The sequence below is a fragment of the Populus euphratica genome, unplaced genomic scaffold, assembly GCF_000495115.2.
Source record: "Populus euphratica unplaced genomic scaffold, PopEup_1.0 scaffold137.1, whole genome shotgun sequence".
In the NCBI taxonomy this organism is placed as follows: Eukaryota; Viridiplantae; Streptophyta; class Magnoliopsida; order Malpighiales; family Salicaceae; genus Populus; species Populus euphratica.
The window spans coordinates 206,092-224,638 of NW_011500026.1; the positions used below are offsets into that span (position 1 = coordinate 206,092).

At 31.5% G+C, this 18,547-nt stretch overlaps 2 protein-coding genes across 2 annotated transcripts; one reads left to right on the forward strand and one right to left on the reverse strand.

The window, feature by feature from the left end:
• Positions 1-1,025: 1,025 nt before the first annotated feature.
• LOC105142169 (soluble starch synthase 3, chloroplastic/amyloplastic) lies at positions 1,026-5,957 on the reverse strand. Its single transcript, XM_011049680.1, is given in 10 exon segments — positions 1,026-1,893; positions 2,349-2,416; positions 2,419-2,508; positions 2,973-3,243; positions 3,654-3,868; positions 4,258-4,398; positions 4,401-4,599; positions 4,602-5,059; positions 5,187-5,244; positions 5,612-5,957. Coding segments are annotated over 8 exon segments (1,149 nt in total). The 5' UTR covers positions 4,746-5,059; positions 5,187-5,244; positions 5,612-5,957; the 3' UTR covers positions 1,026-1,872.
• Positions 5,958-11,179: 5,222 nt separating this feature from the next.
• On the forward strand, positions 11,180-16,993 carry LOC105142172 (cyanogenic beta-glucosidase-like). The gene is made up of 13 exons (XM_011049683.1): positions 11,180-11,389; positions 11,778-11,847; positions 13,231-13,289; positions 13,799-13,874; positions 13,983-14,060; positions 14,405-14,492; positions 14,615-14,873; positions 15,001-15,116; positions 15,499-15,710; positions 16,120-16,151; positions 16,263-16,365; positions 16,465-16,573; positions 16,754-16,993. The coding sequence occupies exons 1-13, from the start codon at positions 11,183-11,185 to the stop codon at positions 16,926-16,928; spliced, it is 1,584 nt and encodes a 527-aa protein (XP_011047985.1). The 5' UTR covers positions 11,180-11,182; the 3' UTR covers positions 16,929-16,993.
• The last annotated feature ends 1,554 nt before the right edge of the window (positions 16,994-18,547 follow it).

Genomic DNA, 18,547 nt, shown 5'->3' on the forward strand with positions numbered 1-18,547 from the left:
AAAAAATTCTTAAAAAATATTTTAATATATTTTTAATTAAAAAATATCATACACCACGTTACTAAGCATATATATAAAAAATAACATCAAGTGTTATTTTGAACAACAATACAAAAAGCAAATTATAAGATACTTGAGTACCTTATCAACAATGTTTTAGCTGGACTATCCAAAACCATGGAATCATTTATACTTTTTATCTCCTTGGCCAACTTGAATTTGTCATCATTTTTATGCCAATATAAAAAAATCAATTATTATTTTTTTTTGAAAAAAAGGAGATTTTGCATGTATATTTTCAAGTGCTAACACTTGACGATTAAAGTGAGATGATTATTAATCAGGGCATAACATGCTCGACTTATTGGGATCAAGAGCTGAATAATAATTACGTGGGATCCAAGTAAGAGACTTGAATGGACAAAAATCAACTTATAGAAAGCTTGTCTACGGATCATTAAATAAAAGAAACCATTCCCTACCATCCGAAAGGGATCCAGCCACTTGATTAACAAATCTTGATGATAGGATAAGCAAGGCAGACATTAATTCCCTTTCCTTCCATGCTTTTTTTTTTTTTTCATTTTTCTCTTCCATGGGATTATAATTAGTCGGTTTTTAAATCATGATGATAAATGAGAGAGGGTTAACTCAATGGTCATGTTATGCTTTTGATATGGCCTTGATATATGGTTTTACAGACAGGCAAAAAAAAAAAATAAATTATTTGATCTAATCAATTTAAATTGTGAACCGATAAAAATCTAATTTAACTTTTTAATTTGTTTTTCAAAACAAGGTTGATGATTTTCTAGATCATTGCAATTCAACCCAAAACCTACATCACTAGTTAGATCAGGTTTTAATAACTTTCACCCTACAAGTCATTTAATTTCAACATGATGATCTACCTTTGATCTTGATGCATATGAAAATTGAAAATCGATTCAAAATACAAAAAATTTGTTAGTCTTAGACGAAACTTGCACCCCAAAACACTCCCGCCCACCCCGTCTCCAGCCCACAGTCAAGTCACAGAAAAGCATCCCCACCAGTTTTTGGTCGCTTCAATGCCAGCCAAAAAGGATGCATCTTTGATGGCTAGCTATTATGGCAAACTTGGTGGTTAACATGTATGGCAAGCTGTCCTTGCTAACCAGGGCTCTTCACCTTTGGCAGGGTATGATGTTTCGATCAGTTGCTTCAACTTGTCAACAGTGACATTTAATCTCCACAATTACACAGAAGTGGCAGCATAAACGCAACATGAAGACTTGAACTTTCATAGAACAAATGTTGAGCAGGTACTTTTCATGTGAAAGAGATGCATTGGCCTTATTTGGGCTCCATGGCTCTTAATTTCAAACCTTTAAGAGCAAAACTTTCTTTCCCATAAATGATATTAGATGACTTGTATGATGTGTTAATTGCATTGTAATTAAACGCAGAAAAAAGATGCATCTCATGTCAGGAATTCGAACCCGCGTGACAATGGACAGATTACGGTTGTTGGTGAAGGACCACCACCGTTGTGCAGACTTCAACCAAGTATGGGTTAAGTTAAATTGTATTATAACCTATGGTTTTGTGTCCATTTTTTTCAAGCTCTAAATTGATATGGCCTAGCATATTATTTGGAGCGGGCAACTTATGTGCAAGTAATTATGCTTTAGAATGATAACAAAAAAAAGCCACTAAACCTGTACAAACTATGGAACTGGATTGAGTTGCTCTCGCTCTCATGGCCTAACTAATATCCTGTGTTCACTTGCGTGCTGAATGGTAAAGCTCGAGTAATCGAGAGCAGGTTTATTCCAAGACCAGTCTTGCTCCATCACTTTTTTACATAACAAGTTAAACCAATCCTGACCATCATACCAAGCAGAGATTGCCCTGAAAGATTAATTGAAAAACAAATATTAATGAACAAAATATATTATGTAGACAAGCTTGCATATGCACGAGCATGCAAGCTACAACAGGCGAGGGAGCTTAATTGAAAAATAAATATTAATGAACAAAAAGAGATTGCCCTGAAAGATTAATTGAAAAATAACTATTAATGAACAAAATATATTCTGTAGACAAGCTTGCACATGCACGAGTACGCGAGCTACGACAGACGAGGGAGATTAATGTCATCAAAACATTGTACAGTGTCCCAGTCAAAACTCTGATCATTTCTTCTTCACATGTTCAAGAATAAATATGAAATTACAAAACAAAAATACGATGGCAAAAGAAGTTTTCTGTGATGAGGAAATTTATTGAAAAAAAACCGAGAGAATTGATAATTGGTTTGCATACGTACTCCAGGAACTAATCGTTAGTAGCAGATGTAAAATTACCCTTGCAACTGGGGCTATTTCAAAAGCAATATGCACAATGTGCATTGACGGTTCTTTCGCAATTCCTGATAATCCATGCCTTCCCTATTGTAAAAAACTCCACCATCTTCCTTCTCAGAGAATACCAAATCCATCATGTATGCATCCAGTGGAACCTTGACTGCAAAAACACCCTAAATTCAGGGAATACCAAATCCATCATGTATGCATCCAGTGGAACCTTGACTGCAAAAACACCCTAAATTAAACCTTTCTTTTCCTGAACAAACCCACGACATCATTTGTAAATTACGTTGTTTCTCTTAGTCAGCAGGAAACAAAAGCAAGTGATATGTACTGACATGATATGCCATCACACTTTACACCTTTAAACTTGAACTCAATGCGTGTCATCTGTGAGTTGTATGATGCTGCTCACAATTTCCATGACAAGAAAAACAAGAAAAATCCAGAGTGAGGCATGAACAAAAAAGATGATTCAAAAACCAAAATATGAAAGCTATAATAACACATAAACTGATGATAAGCCACCATATTAAGTGGAATAAAAGTACCAAGTATATTAAGAATACAAAGAACTTGCATGCACAAAAGACAGAATAAAAGCTAGAACTAAAAGCTTACCAGTGGCATTGACATGAGAGCCATTATCTGCAGGCAACATGTTCTGAGGGGGCAATGGACCCTTGCGGTGGGTTCAATGGTTGAATGAACATCTGAACCAAACTTTGGGCTTACCATTCAGAACGGTGTTAGCAGGATTATAGAATACTGTCACTGTACTTCCAGCCTGAACATCTAGAGGCTCAGCATAAACTATATGCTTTTGTGAAAACAAAACCCTTTTCAAAGTTATTTCATTTGTTCCAGCTTTCATGCGTGCTGTTTTCTCAGCCTGAGACAAGAGAAAGAATAGAGGCAGTAGGATTTAGCAGTCTTGAAATTCAGAAAATTACACTAAGACGATCAAGTTTTCATAAATTTAACCAAAAATAAATCTAAAGAAGGATGCATCAAAGACACCCCCTTTTAGCTGTTAGTCCCACAAATGCAACTTGTTCAGAATATAACAAACACTCAAGAGCAACCGACGGATATAAATTAAGTGGCCGTTCTCTGTGTTCAGTATGTGAACCCAACAGGACAACTAGCAGACCACAAAACATTTGGTACGAATTTCAGCTATGCTTGTGTTGTGCATGATTTAATGATAACCAATCGTACTTTTATAACCAACAATGCACAAAATCTTTATCCTTCCATTCTAATTCTAGTCATTTCAAATTCAGCATCATATCAACTGACCTTTCCACGTACAGCCTCTTCTCTTAACCTCCTCTCTTCTAGTAGTTTCGTGTATATTTGGCGTTCTTCCTCAACCCAATACAATTCTTCAGGCATACTGTTTTGGACAATTGCATGGAAATCTCGGAGATGATTGTTATCATACACAGTGGCACTACGAGGCGGACCATCAGCAAATACCCAATCCAGGATAAAGGCTTGATCAGGTACAACAACTGCAAAAGACATGGTTGCACAAAACAATTCTTATGATACAGCAATGACAAACCAACAAAAGAAACCATGCAGAGCAGGGATAGGCACACAGACACAGCATCCTTCTTGTGCCACCTTTAGAAAGTTGCAACCAGGTCCACAAAAGGGGATGCAGAGGAGTCAAGCAGTAATGTAATAATTCATAAGAGAGAAATATTTGAGACCTTTTCCTCTTTCTTAAAAATAAATAACATTCATTTCTTATACTTTTCCTAAAAGGTACCAAAACAGATTGAAATTTCATGATAAACAGCAATTGCGAGTTTGTGACCATTAAGCTGAATAGACACTGTAAAAAGAAAAAAAAAAAGCACTATTACTAGATTAAAGAAGATCTATTCAAACATACCATTAGCAGACCACCAGGCAGCTTCCCTTGTATCAGAGCTGACAAACTGCTCAACAATGGACAATCTGTCCTTCCAACTATAATGCCCCTCATGAATCCAAAGGTCATTAGCATGGGCTAGTGGACCTGAGCTTTTGTTAAATATAACTTGACCAGTTCCTCACCTTTGAACTCACTAGGTTCTATGTACCAAACATCATCAACAGACCTTGCAGTCTTTTTCATCAGTTCTTGCAACATTCCTCTCCTTTTTTCAGTTTCTGCTCTTGCCTGTGCTCTATCAGCTTCACTAGCAGCCTTCTCGGCTTCTCTTTGCCTCTGCTCTTCTGCTAGTCTTTCCTTCTCATTTTCTCATCAGTTGCGATGCTCTCCTCTTTTACAATGCCATCATTCTCTAAGTCATCAAATTGACTTCCCTCAACAACAATTTTATCCTGTGGCAGAGTCGCACCCTTACCAACTCTACTGATACTTCCATTTTTGACCATTTGATCACGTTTAACAGTGACTTCTTTATGCTTCAAGGATACTTTTCTCTACTATCTTTTCTTCATTAAGTTTCTTCTCCTCAGGAAGTTCAATTTCTAGTTTATCGTCCTTATCAACTTCTATTTCCAGTGTTCGCTTGTTAGCCTGTGCAGTCTCACCAGATTTTGTGTAATCGAACCCTCCTTTTCTCCTTTATTTTTTAAGTCTCTCTTCTTGGTGCTTGATCATACTGGTGCTCTCGGCATGAATCCCTTTGGGGAAGAACCTCTAGGCCTTGCAGTTGACATTTTTCTCCGTCTCCTCATAGAAAAATCTGCATATGAATGCAGTTCAAATTCAAAACTGTATTCAAACTGATGAATAAGAATTTAAACCCCAAAACCTAATATCATATCATATTTTCCTTATCCTATAAGTAAAATTAAAAAACAACAACTAACCTGCAGCAGAAGTAATTTGAAATGAAATCCCACTTGCTGGAAACTCCTTGATCCATGGCTAAAACCATTCACAACAGAGTAAAAAGCATTCAGTATCCAATAGACTCATATCAATACAATTTACTCGCTTTCATCTGCTTAGAATGAATCAAGTCTCAGTCACAAATTCAAAATTATAATTACTGTCACCAAGCAACAGAAAGGCCAATGAGATCCCAATAACCAAAAAACAACATTTCAATCAGCAGCAGATCAAGAAAAAAAATAATCATAACCACACAATCAAACCAATAAACAACAACCTTTAAAAACTTACATCAACCATCATTAAACATGAACACCAGAACCAAAAAAGCTCACATTTTTCAGTTCAGAATCAACAAACCAATAACAATTCAATCAAAATAATAACATAACATACTCACCAACACAAAAGACAGCAGGAATTAAATGAACCCATGAATCGTTTTAGAGTAACGAGGACACATACGCTTGAAAGCTGTCCACTTCTAACATGAGGGAAAGACCCACCAACTTCCATGGCTTTCTATTTTTAGAAACAAAACAGAATGTTTTTGTGTCAGCAAAACTCACTTCAAAGTTTCAATATTTCACTCCAAAATGAAGTTATAATGGTTAATCCATTGATCAAGACTCAATCTTTTTTATTCTATTAATAAAATCATGCATATTCTTATGACCTTTTAAAACTTTTAAGAGGAAAAACATCCTCTAATAAATAGTACTTCGAAAGTCCTAGAATCTCAGCCGTAAAAGTGTGAAGAATTTCACTCTACATTTAAAATATTGATCTAAAATGTGGGTTATGTTTAGATTGATCGTTGATTGATAGGAATTGTTGGGTCAATGGTAGATGGATTGTGGAGATGGGTTTGTTGAGATGGTTTATTGTGGGGTAGCATGTGGTGAAGTAGTGATAGAGATAATGTAGAAAATTTTGGGAAAAGTTCCTCGAAAGGGATATAGGCTTATGAGAAGCTGTTGGTGTACGATAGAAAAGGCTTAGATCGCTCGAGAATCGAAACAAGAATAGACTCATCAAATGGAGACATGACATGCCATGTCAGCAGCTAGTTTTATGACTCAGGTGAGTCAGAGACCAGACTATGAATTTGTGGTTTGCCAATGAGAAAAGAAAAGGTAGGTCTCGACTAGCGTTGAAAATGTGATTTCTCTTATATATATATATATATATATATATATCAAAAAGCTCTTGCATTTACCAAACAATGGCAATCATGCACGGCATTTCTGAAGGCAACATAATTGGAAAAACGAATTAAAATAGGAAAGAAGAAATACTTTCTCTTAACATATTCTTCAATCAATTACATGCTTCAATGAGACTGATATTACTTCTCTATTTTCTATCTTCATTGCTCATTTATTCATATTGTGCAATGAATTAAAGAAATCCAACAATACTACAGTTCTAAATGTTCTTGAACTTAAATAATTAATTAAGTAGTTGTTGTTATATTATGTTATTGCTATAGCAGGTGTTGTTTCAACAAATTTTACAACATAAAACAAGTGTAAGTACACAGTATGGCCAGAATTTTGATGAAGGTGGTAGCCTGAAAGATACCAATCAAACAATATTAGAAAAGACATTTATTTAGTGAAAATAACTGCAAACTTGAATTCTTAATTCACATCAATAAAATCTAACGATATCTGATTCCTAGAAAGGTTTATAAGCTCTTTAAATAAATTAGAAAACTTATTTCTATAGAAAACAAATAATACGGAAGAATAAAGAAAAAAATACTTAAAATCTGAAATAAAACAATAAATTTGAAAATATCAAGGAAAAGTAACAAATTTAACTCAAACAGGATCTCCTGAGCCTAATTCAAGAGATCTAAAAGTCAGATGAATAACGAAGTTTTTTGTTTATGGAACAGACCTTGAAAACCTCCTTTTAAAATTCAAATCCCATGCAATGATTAAATTTATGATTATAATATCTTTTAAATATAAAAATAATTTGAAGCAACCAAATATTTTTTTAGATTTAAATTTATCTAGATAATCTATAAAAACATATATTAGATCATCTATATAACCTATTTATAATAAATCTTTAAATGGCCAGAACCTTTACTTTCCTCATATCCAACTACATCAATTTTTACTCTACCTATACTGCAACAACCATCTCCACAACTAGTTAATCCTTTAAAAAGAAGAAGTCGAAAATGATTGTTTTAGATTCGTTGTTTTTACATCAATTTTTCTTCAGAGTCCATTTGTTTTTTCTATCAAAATGTTTTAGAAAAAATTAATATCTTTTTGTATTTTTAAATCATTTTAACCTATACTAATATCAACAATTATTTTAATATATTTTTAAATAAAAAATATTTTCAAAAACTACCATCACCGTATTCTTAAACACTACACCACATTCTCAAACGCACTGTTAACGGCGCTGCCGTTGGTCGGCGTCGCACTTATTGCAAAGAAGATTCTCCTGCATGCGTCGCAGGAAACTGTGGCTCTGAGGCAAAATAGAATGTCCAAACGCATTTGGCTTGTGTCCTGTGATGGCAGCAGAGTTCCAGCTTGGCAATTCTGGTGACCTTGATTCGTTTTATGTTAGTTTTTTTTTATGGTTACAACCTGCGCGTCTTTGCTTGTTGTGCCTTCTAATCATAATTACACAAGCCAGGATGCATATGCATGGTGGGTTAGAAGAACTCACAGATGTGGTACACCTGGCAAATACGTTGTACTGACAGACATGGTTGATACAGTTGATACTTGCAAGATTTCTTCTTATTCTCAGATTTTCAAGAACTCGTCCACGCACTTACTCCTATCCTCTTAATGATACGACCAGTACCTTTGGTTGTTCATCATCGAATTGCCGAATTCTCTTCCGTGTAGGTAAATTTTCTGCAGGTTTTCAACCTTGTACGTAGTGCTTTGTTGTTGATCATTTAATAGGGGTAGTATAATTTGTTCTGCGAGGAGTTAAGAAACCTGCAGATATGGATGTTGGTATACTGCTAAAACACACAATCTAGAGTTCATGCAGAGGAATTATATTCACGGAACACATCCACAACCAAAAAAAAATAAAAAAATGCAGCAAAAGGTGCTCACACGCATGTCCATCACCGGTGGAAATGACACCAAGTGCTTCGCTAGAAGAGATAACACCGAGCCCTATACTTGCCAGAAACAAGGCACGATAGCACTGCTCCAAGACGTTTGGCACTGATTATAGGACTTATTGGTAGTGGTAATTTTTAACAGTAAGCCTACCCTTAAACGGTGAGAGGGTGAATGGTGTGTATGGCTACAGCGAAAAGGCTACATGTTTATTTATTTTTACTTAATAATTGGATAATTAGTTTTTTTATAAAAAAATTACCCACTTTAAGATTTTACATATGGACAATGCAGGACCCCCCCTTTTTTTACTTTTTTTTTTTAATATTTTCGTCTCTTATTTTTTTATTGTATTTTTTAAGTTTTTTCTTTTTAATTTTACCCTTTAACATTTTATTAATTATAAATTATTCTTCATAATTTATATCAATTTGCTTTATATAATGTTATCATTAATTATCTTAAATAATTGTTTTAATATTTGATTGATGTTTAATTTTTTAAGTGTCTATTCTAGTTGAATCTTTTTTAATCTTTTTTAATTTCATCATTTAACATTTCATTAATTTTAAATTATTTTTTAAAATTTATTTAAATTTAATTTATTTTAAATTATTGCAATCTCAATTAAATATTCTAATATTTTGTTGGAGTTTAATTTTGTAAGCTTTTATTTTTATTATCAAATCATTAAGAAATGTTAAACTTAGTCGAATATATGTTCTAGTTGAGCATCAATCAATTTTTTTTATTGAATCATTTTTGTTTTTATTTCAATTTTCATGCTTTATGGTTGATTTGGAATTTGTTTTTATAATTTGATTTGATTTGTTTTTTATGAAATTAATCTCAATCAAATATTCTAATAATTTGTCAGAGTTTAATTTTATAAGCTTTTATTTTTATTATTAAATCATTAAAAAAAATACTTAAAAAATTTTTTTAAACTCAGTTGAATATATGTTCTTATTGAGCATCAATCAATTTTTTTTATTGAATCATTTTTGTTTTTATTTCAATTTTCATCCTTCATGGTTGATTGTGAATTTATTTTTATAATTTGGTTTAGCTTGCTTTTTATGAAATTATTGTATTTTTAAACAAATATCATGATATTTGATTGATGCTTAATTTTACAAATATTTATTTTTATTAAGTTATTATTATATAAAAACTAGTTAAAAAACTCAAAGTTGTTAAACTCGGTTAAATCCAAGATTCAAGTAGTGGGTTTGGCAGGTTAAGCCATAAAATTCAGGTCGATTCAAGATGTCAGTAATATTAAAATAAAAAGATATTATTTTAATTTTTTTAAAACTAAATCATATTTTTTTATTAATTATTTAAGTTTTATTTTATTTACCATATTGACCACATTATGCTAAGATAATTTTTATACTAGTTAATTATAAACTTTAGCTAGCTAAAAAATCAAGTTGAGATATTTGAAGATGAATTCATTATATCAAATTTAATAATAATATTAAATAATTTTTTTACCTGATTTTTTTTTAATTTCAAAATTTTTTTAATCCTACCTATACTTCTTGGTAGTAAAGACTTCGGATGCCCATACATTATTATATATATATATATATTTTATAGTGAACTCTTCGGGTGCCTATAATGTATGGATCGTAAAGTGGTTGACAGCTTGGCACATAATGTGCTTAGGTATCATCCATGTTTTTTCCTCTTCTATTCTTTCTTCAACTAGAACTAGATTCGGCCTCTGGTTTAGGCCTGGAGTTGACAGGATTCCGAGTCACCCGCATGTCGGGTCTAGCTTTTACAACTATGAACTGATATTAATACAAGACAATGACATTGTTGGACAATCTCTCAATTAAAAGCCCGTAAGAAAACTTAAGGATCAAAGCTACAAGAGTTGACCTGCTTCAGATTTGTCGTTAATGGTAGAGAATATAATAAACCATTTCCTGCACTCTCATCCATCAACTTATTTGGTAATGGTGTCTTTGTCAGAAACACATAGGAGAAGATCCACCAGCATAGTCGTGGATCCCAGTGGAGTTAATTGGATTAGTGGATCATAATCTTTTTAATGCAACAAGCACTCATTTCAGCTTGTCAGTATTATACTGTTGGGTGATGTAGTTGTATTTATTTTTTAAGTTTTTTTATATTAAAATATGTTAAAATAATATAATTATTTTTTAAAGTTGTTTTATATTAAAATATATTAAAATATCATTATATTAAAAAAATCCAAAATATATAAAAAAATTATTTTTTAATAAAAAATTTGAATGAATTTGTTATATTATTATAATCATTTGAACCTCTATGGAAATGATCTCTTTAATAGGAATTTGAATGAATTTGATATATTATTATAATCATTCGAACCTCTATGGAAATGATCTCTTTAATAGAAATACACCTGATTATAAAATGATGAAAATATTCATGAACAGCAGATGATTATGAGATAATTTGTGTATTTTTCAAGTAATTATACTTTATTTGAAATAAATATTAATAGAAAATGAAAATTGAAGAAAACATAAAATTAAATTCTTATTAAAAAATTTGAAACCAATAAAGAAAACTAGCTCCATAGAAAATTAAGATTAAGTATTGTATATTACAACTATAAAACCGAAAAATTATTCTATCTTTAAGAAAAGTCATCATTGTTTAATTTACTCTACTTATATTGGTAAAGTAATGTTTTTCTTCTAAGAACAAAACTACTTGAAGACTAGTGTTGGCCCATTTACGATCAGCCAAGACTGCATGCATTGCACGCCAATGTTGTTTCTTCAAGCCTCTATATAAAGGGAGGCGTAGCTTGAGGACTGAAACCGCATATCCCTCAACCCATAAACACAATGCTACCTCATAATTGCCCGATGGCTACTCATCTTGGCTGGCTGTTTTTAGGAAAGCTCTTCCGAATAATTTGCCTGTTAGCTTCTGCTAAGCTGGTGATGCCATCCAATATTACGGACTTGGATCCTCGTTTTCCCACCGATTGTTTCGATCGCACATCCTTTCCGCCGGATTTCATATTTGGGGTAGCCTCATCCGCTTACCAGGTAGCTCGACTGAACCTTTACTAAGCTTCCCTAGTTGATTACTAATCGCACTTTTCTTCTTATTTAATAAGACTAAATCAAGCTGAGCTTAATTATAGCTAGCTATTAAGATACACACAATTCAAATGCTCCATTGTAATGTTTTTTCATTTGCTGGTGTACTTCTCCCAGCATCTCGTTTCTGGTCGCCTTTCCTCCATTTTATTTATCAAAATGGTGCCACTTAAATGGTTTACATGCACAGGAGGTTTATTTAATGTATATAATTGCGTGTCAAAAACAATTAAAGAATTCCTACATATACCAGTACTATATATGTTATAAAAAAATCCTCAAATATATATATATATATCATCTGATTTTGGAATTCTTTGTTTATGGTATCAAGTACGAGGGTCATGCACTCGTAAGTCTCAGAGGTCCGAGTGAATGGGACACCTTTGCTCAAGATTTCCCAGGTATCTCTCTCTCTTACTACGACTTTAGTATTCGAAATTCAATTTTCAGTATTTTAATTATTGTAATTTGCTTTATTGGCTTTTGTCTTCCCATGAGGTAAGTTTCTAAGAATAAGTCCATCAATTTTATTAACTGAATCTACATCCTCTAATTTCTAAGAATGGATTAAATTTATACTCTTACCTTCAAACTTTAATATTTATTAATTTTTTTTTTGTAATTTCTCATCTATGCACAACAATTTTTATTCCTCGTATTGATTTTTTTTATTTAATTATGAAAAATAGCCTCTTCATAAAACTTTCATGAGTATTTTTGCAATATTCTTTGGTTAAATCGGATAGTTAATGCACGCTAATTTATTAATCTTGATATATCATGCGCAAAGTATCGTTAAAGCATTAATGGTATGCACTCAATTCTTTAAATGAAAAAATCATAAAGAATTGAAAAGGTTTGAGAACTCTTATCATCAACTTAACTATTCCATTTAATATTATTTTATGTGAGAATATTAGTAAATAATATAAATTAATCGAATATTCTACCCAATTCACTTTTTTTTTTGGGGTTTGTTTTTTCTTCGGCATAAACCCTTAAAAAAAAATTATCCATTCCCTCTCTTTCTAAGAAAGGCAGAGTCCTTAATTGATTTTTATTTTATCAATATACTCTTTACTTGATTGAATTAGGAATGAGATCCATATAATATATCAATGTACAATTTAAATGAGATAGATTATTTTTCTGAAAACATCAAAGTGCGTGTAAATGAGGTGCTCTATCTAATAGCTATAGCCGTATAGCCCTTTTGCTTGTGATATATATTTTATATAATTTAAATGAGATAGATTATTTTTCTAAAAACATCAACGTGCGTGTAAACGAGGTGCTCTATTTAATTGAGTTATAGCCCTTTTGCTTGTGATATATATTTTATCATGTCAATAATTTTTTGTCAAGATGAATATTACATAATCCAACTTTTACTTTTATTTCTTTAATCGGTATTGCTTATAAATAATATTATATTTATAATCCATCGATGTGACGGGAATATAAATTATATTTTAAGATATTATTTTAAAATTTAAGTTTTAAAGTTAAATTATTTTTTTAATATAATATCAGAATTTTAATAATTTAATGATCATGAGTTTTAATATCATAATTTTTATTTATTTAATAAAAATTAAATAAAAATTATGTGTGTCTGTTTAAATTTCCTTTGCATATCTTGGTATTTGTTTATGTATGGTTGCTTCATATATTAAAAGGTTTTAAGGACATGAAATTAGGAAACCATAAGACAAATACAGTTTACATCTTAGCATGAATGACTAATGTGCAGCTCCATCGATCATTTTTATGAGGACTTTTAGAAAGGATAGCTGATGGCAGCAACGCAGACACCGCAATTGATTTCTACAATCGCTACCAGGTATAGATCAATTTGATTATAATTCTGTAAAACAATATTAATTTTTTTTTCTAAATAACTCATAATAAAAAATAACACGTATTCCAAATCATGGCAACTGGATTAGAAATTAACAAGTTATTCATTAAATAAGCTAAATTCCATACTGGTAAAGAAATTCTTTACAGCAATAAGGTTATGTTTCGTTTAGTATAACTAAATAAACAGAACACATACAAATACAGAAGATATAAAAACTGAAGAGTAAATTAAAAACAAAGATATTAAATAAATAAATCTATCACTTTAGCAGTTTTGATGTAAATTTGTATTCTTTTAAAACATGATGAGGGACAAGGGGTCTCCATTATCTTGTCTTTTTTGTCTTGATATTATAACCAAATGCTACTTAACAACACAGAAATGCACACCTGCACGCGCACATATTTAGAAACACAAAACCAAACTTTAATGTGTTAGAATCTCTTGAATACTTGTAATAATGAACGTGAATACCCATAACGTGACAGAGTGATCTTCAAATAGTGAAGAACTTGAGCGTGGATGCTTTCAGATTGTCTATCGACTGGTCCAGAGTGATTCCCAGTAAGTATTAGTTAGAGAAAAAGAACAGTAAAAGGATGTGCATTTATTTTTTTGTTCATACTTTTTTACTTTTAGTTTTTTCAAAAACAAATATTTAATGATATTCAGGTGGGAAAATAAGTAGAAAAGTGAACCAGCATGGAATTGATTTCTACAACAAGGTCATCAATGAAAGCATAGAAAACGGTTAAAATCTTCTCCCACTTCTTAGAAGTATACAATTTCTGTTGTTTCATGGGTGCTGCCTGAATCTTTAAAATAATTTGTTAAGAAATGTAGATCAAAGTAAGAAGAACTAAGAAAATTACTTGCAAGGATATCGCAAGCATATTGAACCAACTATTTAGTAACTTCTTGAATTGATCCGTGTGAATTTGATTTCATAATATGAAGAAAAAAAAAATCAAAGAGGATGAAAAAACTAAATAATTCTTTTTTATGTCTTCTGGAGGGTAAAAAATATTTCATTATTTGATTTGGGAAGATGTTATCTAAAAGCCGCTCTCATCTTTTGAGGCTAAACTTCACAGGTTTTGAGCCTTTTATAACTCTCTTTCATTGGGATATTCCTCAAGGACTTGAAGACAATTATGGAGGGTTTCTAAGTGATCAAATTGTGTAAGTAATCACCTTTTATCAAGGTTATTGAATAATTTAAAAATGGAAGTCAAGCATTCGTATTTGTCAAATTATGTATGGAATTGTAACATAGTATTTCTGTTCTTTTAATTAATTTATAGGAATGATTTTCGAGATTTTGCTGAACTTTGCTTCCGGGAATTTGGTGACCGAGTGAAGTACTGGATTACTTTAAATGAGCCACAAAAGTACTCCAGTGCTGGCTATGATTCAGGTGAGTTTGCACCGGGCCGATGTTCCAAATGGGTGAATGAAAAGTACTGCATGAAAGGAGACTCTTCCACTGAGCCTTACAAAGTTGCTCATAATCTCCTCCTTTCTCACGCAGCTGCAGTAAAGACATACAAGGAAAAGTATCAGGTATCCAATAAATGCACATTTTTAATGGATAGAGTATTATTTAATCCCTATGAACAATATATATATATATATATATATATATATATTTATATATATGTAGGCATCACTTTGATTATTGAAAATGTAGGCATCTCAAAATGGGAAGATTGGGATAACACTCAATACCCCTTGGTTCGAACCATACTCTAACAGTACGGATGATTATGATGCTGCCAAAAGATCTCTTGATTTCACGCTTGGTTGGTATGTATTTCTCCAAAACATGAGCTAGTAGCTAGCTGGATCTTCTATAATTTTCATTAATTATTTCAATAACGCAATTGCTTGGTGGTTGCTTAGTAGTCATTGTGATATAATTTGGAAGCTTCATATCATTTTCATTTGTATTACTGCTCTAATCCAAAAGTTGGTCTCCTTTAGCATCATATTTCCTGTCAGAAGACAGTAGTAGATAGTTTAACAAAGCAGAAGAATTTATTTAGACTTTTGGCTTGAATTTAAATTGTTTCCCTGATGTTGGAGAGTCAATATTGTCTTATTGGCTGTATTGGCTTCAATTAATCTAGATTTTCATCTGAAAAAAATAAATTATTGTATAACTCGTACCAACATTTCATGTTTCTAGGTTCTTGAATCCTATAACATATGGTGACTATCCGCCCAGCATGCGGGAATTGGTTAAAGAAAGATTACCACCATTCTCGTCACCAGATGAAGTGAAAGGAACATATGACTTTGTTGGATTAAATTATTATACTGCATATTATGCAGCAAATGCAAATACTTCTGACCCGGATCATCTTAGATATCAAACAGATTCTAATGCCAACATTACAGGTAAGAATTTTGTCATTTTAGTCTTGCTAAGGGACAAATGTTTACTATTGCCATGGACCGAAGCGATAAAAATTGCCAGGTTATGCCCTGAAGGTTTAAAACAATGTACCTCTTTTAAGTCCTTGAAGTTAGATTTTTTTGTCATGTCCATGTACATAGCTATATGGGTTTTTGATGATTATCCAAAAAAAAAGTCCTTGAAGTTAGAAAAGTCTTGAAAAGTCATTAGAGATTTGTAAAACTTAGTTAGAGTTTGATTATTGTTTCCAAAGAAAGAGAGAATTTCATGTGCTTTATATTTTTAAAAGATAAAAATTTATCTCAAAACTATAAGAAAAATAAATTTATTTTATCTATTTGTCACTGTAAAAATAAGTTTTTCGTTTCTTCTTCATTTGTATTTTTTCAGGAGAACGAGGAAGGATCCCCATCGGTCCAAGGGTTTGTTAGAAAATGATACATAATTTAGACAATTTTACTTTTTTTGATATTTGAAATCGAGAAAAAAATGTTATTATAACGCGAGCTAGCTGCATGTTCTACAAATTGCAGGCTGGTGCATCATGGCAGTATATCTATCCAGAGGGGATAAAATATCTTTTGAATTACACCAAAGACAATTACCAAGATCCAATAATTTACATAACTGAGAATGGTATTATAATAAACTTTGCACATTACAATGGAAAGTTAGTAAGATTTCAAGGGCCAAACTCATTAATTCTTCTTTGTTTCATATTTTTCGTCTATTTAGGGTACAGCCGCTTGCTTGATGCTAATGTATCAGATGCTAAAGCCTTGAATGATAGTCCAAGAATAGAATTCCATTTTCACCATCTTCGGAATGTTATAAAATCTATCGAGTGAGTTTACTTACTGTTTAATCACACGATTTTAATTTCCTTTTTTTATCCCCGTTTTTTGCCTTAAATTAAAGTGAACATGCACTTATAATCGGCTGCTAACCAAAAAAGTTAGGGTTCAAATAAAGATTTAAATAAATTAAAAGACCAAAATGTTAACGTTTGAACTCATTTCTGCAGCGATTATGAAGTTCAAGTCAAAGGTTACTTTGCATGGTCTTTCACCGACGACTTTGAATTTACAGATGGATACACCATAGGATTTGGTTTGGTGCATATAAACCGTAAATCTAATTTAACAAGACAAATGAAGCTCTCAGCATCCTGGTTTTCAGAATGCCTTTCGAAGCAATGAGCTGCTCCAGCGGTATATTTCAAGCGATTAAGACTAGCTTGATGGATGAGAAAGAGTCTGGCCAATTAAAACTTGGGTATGTTACCAAGTTAAATTTCAAAGTAAAAATTTAGCCTTTCGGTAATTGAAAATAAATTGGTGAGTGAGGGGAAGGACAAAAATAAGCAATAAACTGGTGAGTGAGGGGAAGGACAAAAATAAGCAGAAAGAGTCTGGCCAATTAAAACTTGGGTATGTTACCAAGTTAAATTTCAAAGTAAAAATTTAGCCTTTCAATAAACTGGTGAGTGAGGGGAAGGACAAAAATAAGCCAAAAATAGGTGAGCATAATGCATCATTGGATAAACTTTCTATCTATATTATAATCCTTATGGATTCACCAATGTTTCACTTCCATCCTTAAATTTCAAAATTCTCTTAATTTTACTTATGTACTTTATAAGAGTTTTTAATCCTTCGTTATTGGACAATGAGAGTTTCAAGCTTGAAGCCTTTAAAAAATATTTTAAAATTTTTTAGTGTTAATTAAAACAAAAATTTGTTGAAATTATAGTCTAAGTTTGGAATTCTTAATATTTTTTTTAAAAAAAAACTTTATTTAACTAGTATTTATAATCATTATGATGATGATAATTAATAAAAACATCATGCTAATGCTGAACCAAATGTTTCCAAGTACTTAGGTAATTAAATTATTGATGAGTGGGTTATTCGAGCATAATTAATAGACATGAAAATAGCAAGTATCCGAAACACAGGTTGTATCTATGCTGTTACAAGCCTTGTCTCTATGATCAGCCTATAATAGTACAGACCGGAAGTCCATGGATGGCCGGGCCTTTAATTTGTTCTGTTTTACGGGAGTCCATGAAAATTTATTTCTAACTAAAAATAATTATAACCTTAACACCTCTGGTTAACAAAGAGGCAAGAGGCATGTTTGACTTTTTAAGCTCAAATTTTTGGATCAATATTTAATTTTTTTTATTTAATTTATTGAAATACAATATGATAATGTTTGTCATGTGAATGTAATATCACAACGATCATTCTTTCAAGTCAGGATAGTTAGGAATAATGTGGAAGGTTAAGAAATTTTTGTCTTTTGTCATAATCTATTTTTGGATAATTTCTTAAATTTATTTTTTTCTTTTGAAAAAAATAAAAACTAACAACTTGAAAAAGTAAGTTGGGGGAGGATTTCAAATATATAAGAAGATCAAGCTACAATTTTGAACAAATTAAAAGTCTAAATGTACCCCATTACACCCAAAATTAAAGAGATAATGCAAATTCAAGTTCAAAGTAAATCATTATTGGATGAATGTGCATAAAAATTAAGCCTAAGGATATAATTAAAATTTTAATAGGCCAATTTAATTTAATCATGGGTCAAATTAATGTTTAATCATGTTTAAGAATTAATTTGGATCTAATTAAAAGATTTAAATGTGCAATGACTTAATTATACTTTGAATGGGTCAAATTAACTTTTTAAGGGTTTAATTGGTAAAAAATTAAGTTTGAGAGCCCAATTTGAGCTTAATTAAAAAGATTAAAATTTTAGGAGATTAAATTTAATTTTTATCAAGTCAATTGATTGACATCAAAGGCAAAAT

Coding starts and splice junctions, on each gene's coding strand:
- LOC105142172 (XM_011049683.1), top strand. CDS start 11,183: ATGCTACCTCATAATTGCCCGATGGCTACTCATCTTGGCTGGCTGTTT. Junction 15,117..15,498: donor CTTGATTTCACGCTTGGTTG/GTATGTATTTCT, acceptor TCATGTTTCTAG/GTTCTTGAATCCTATAACAT. Junction 16,574..16,753: donor AATGTTATAAAATCTATCGA/GTGAGTTTACTT, acceptor TCATTTCTGCAG/CGATTATGAAGTTCAAGTCA.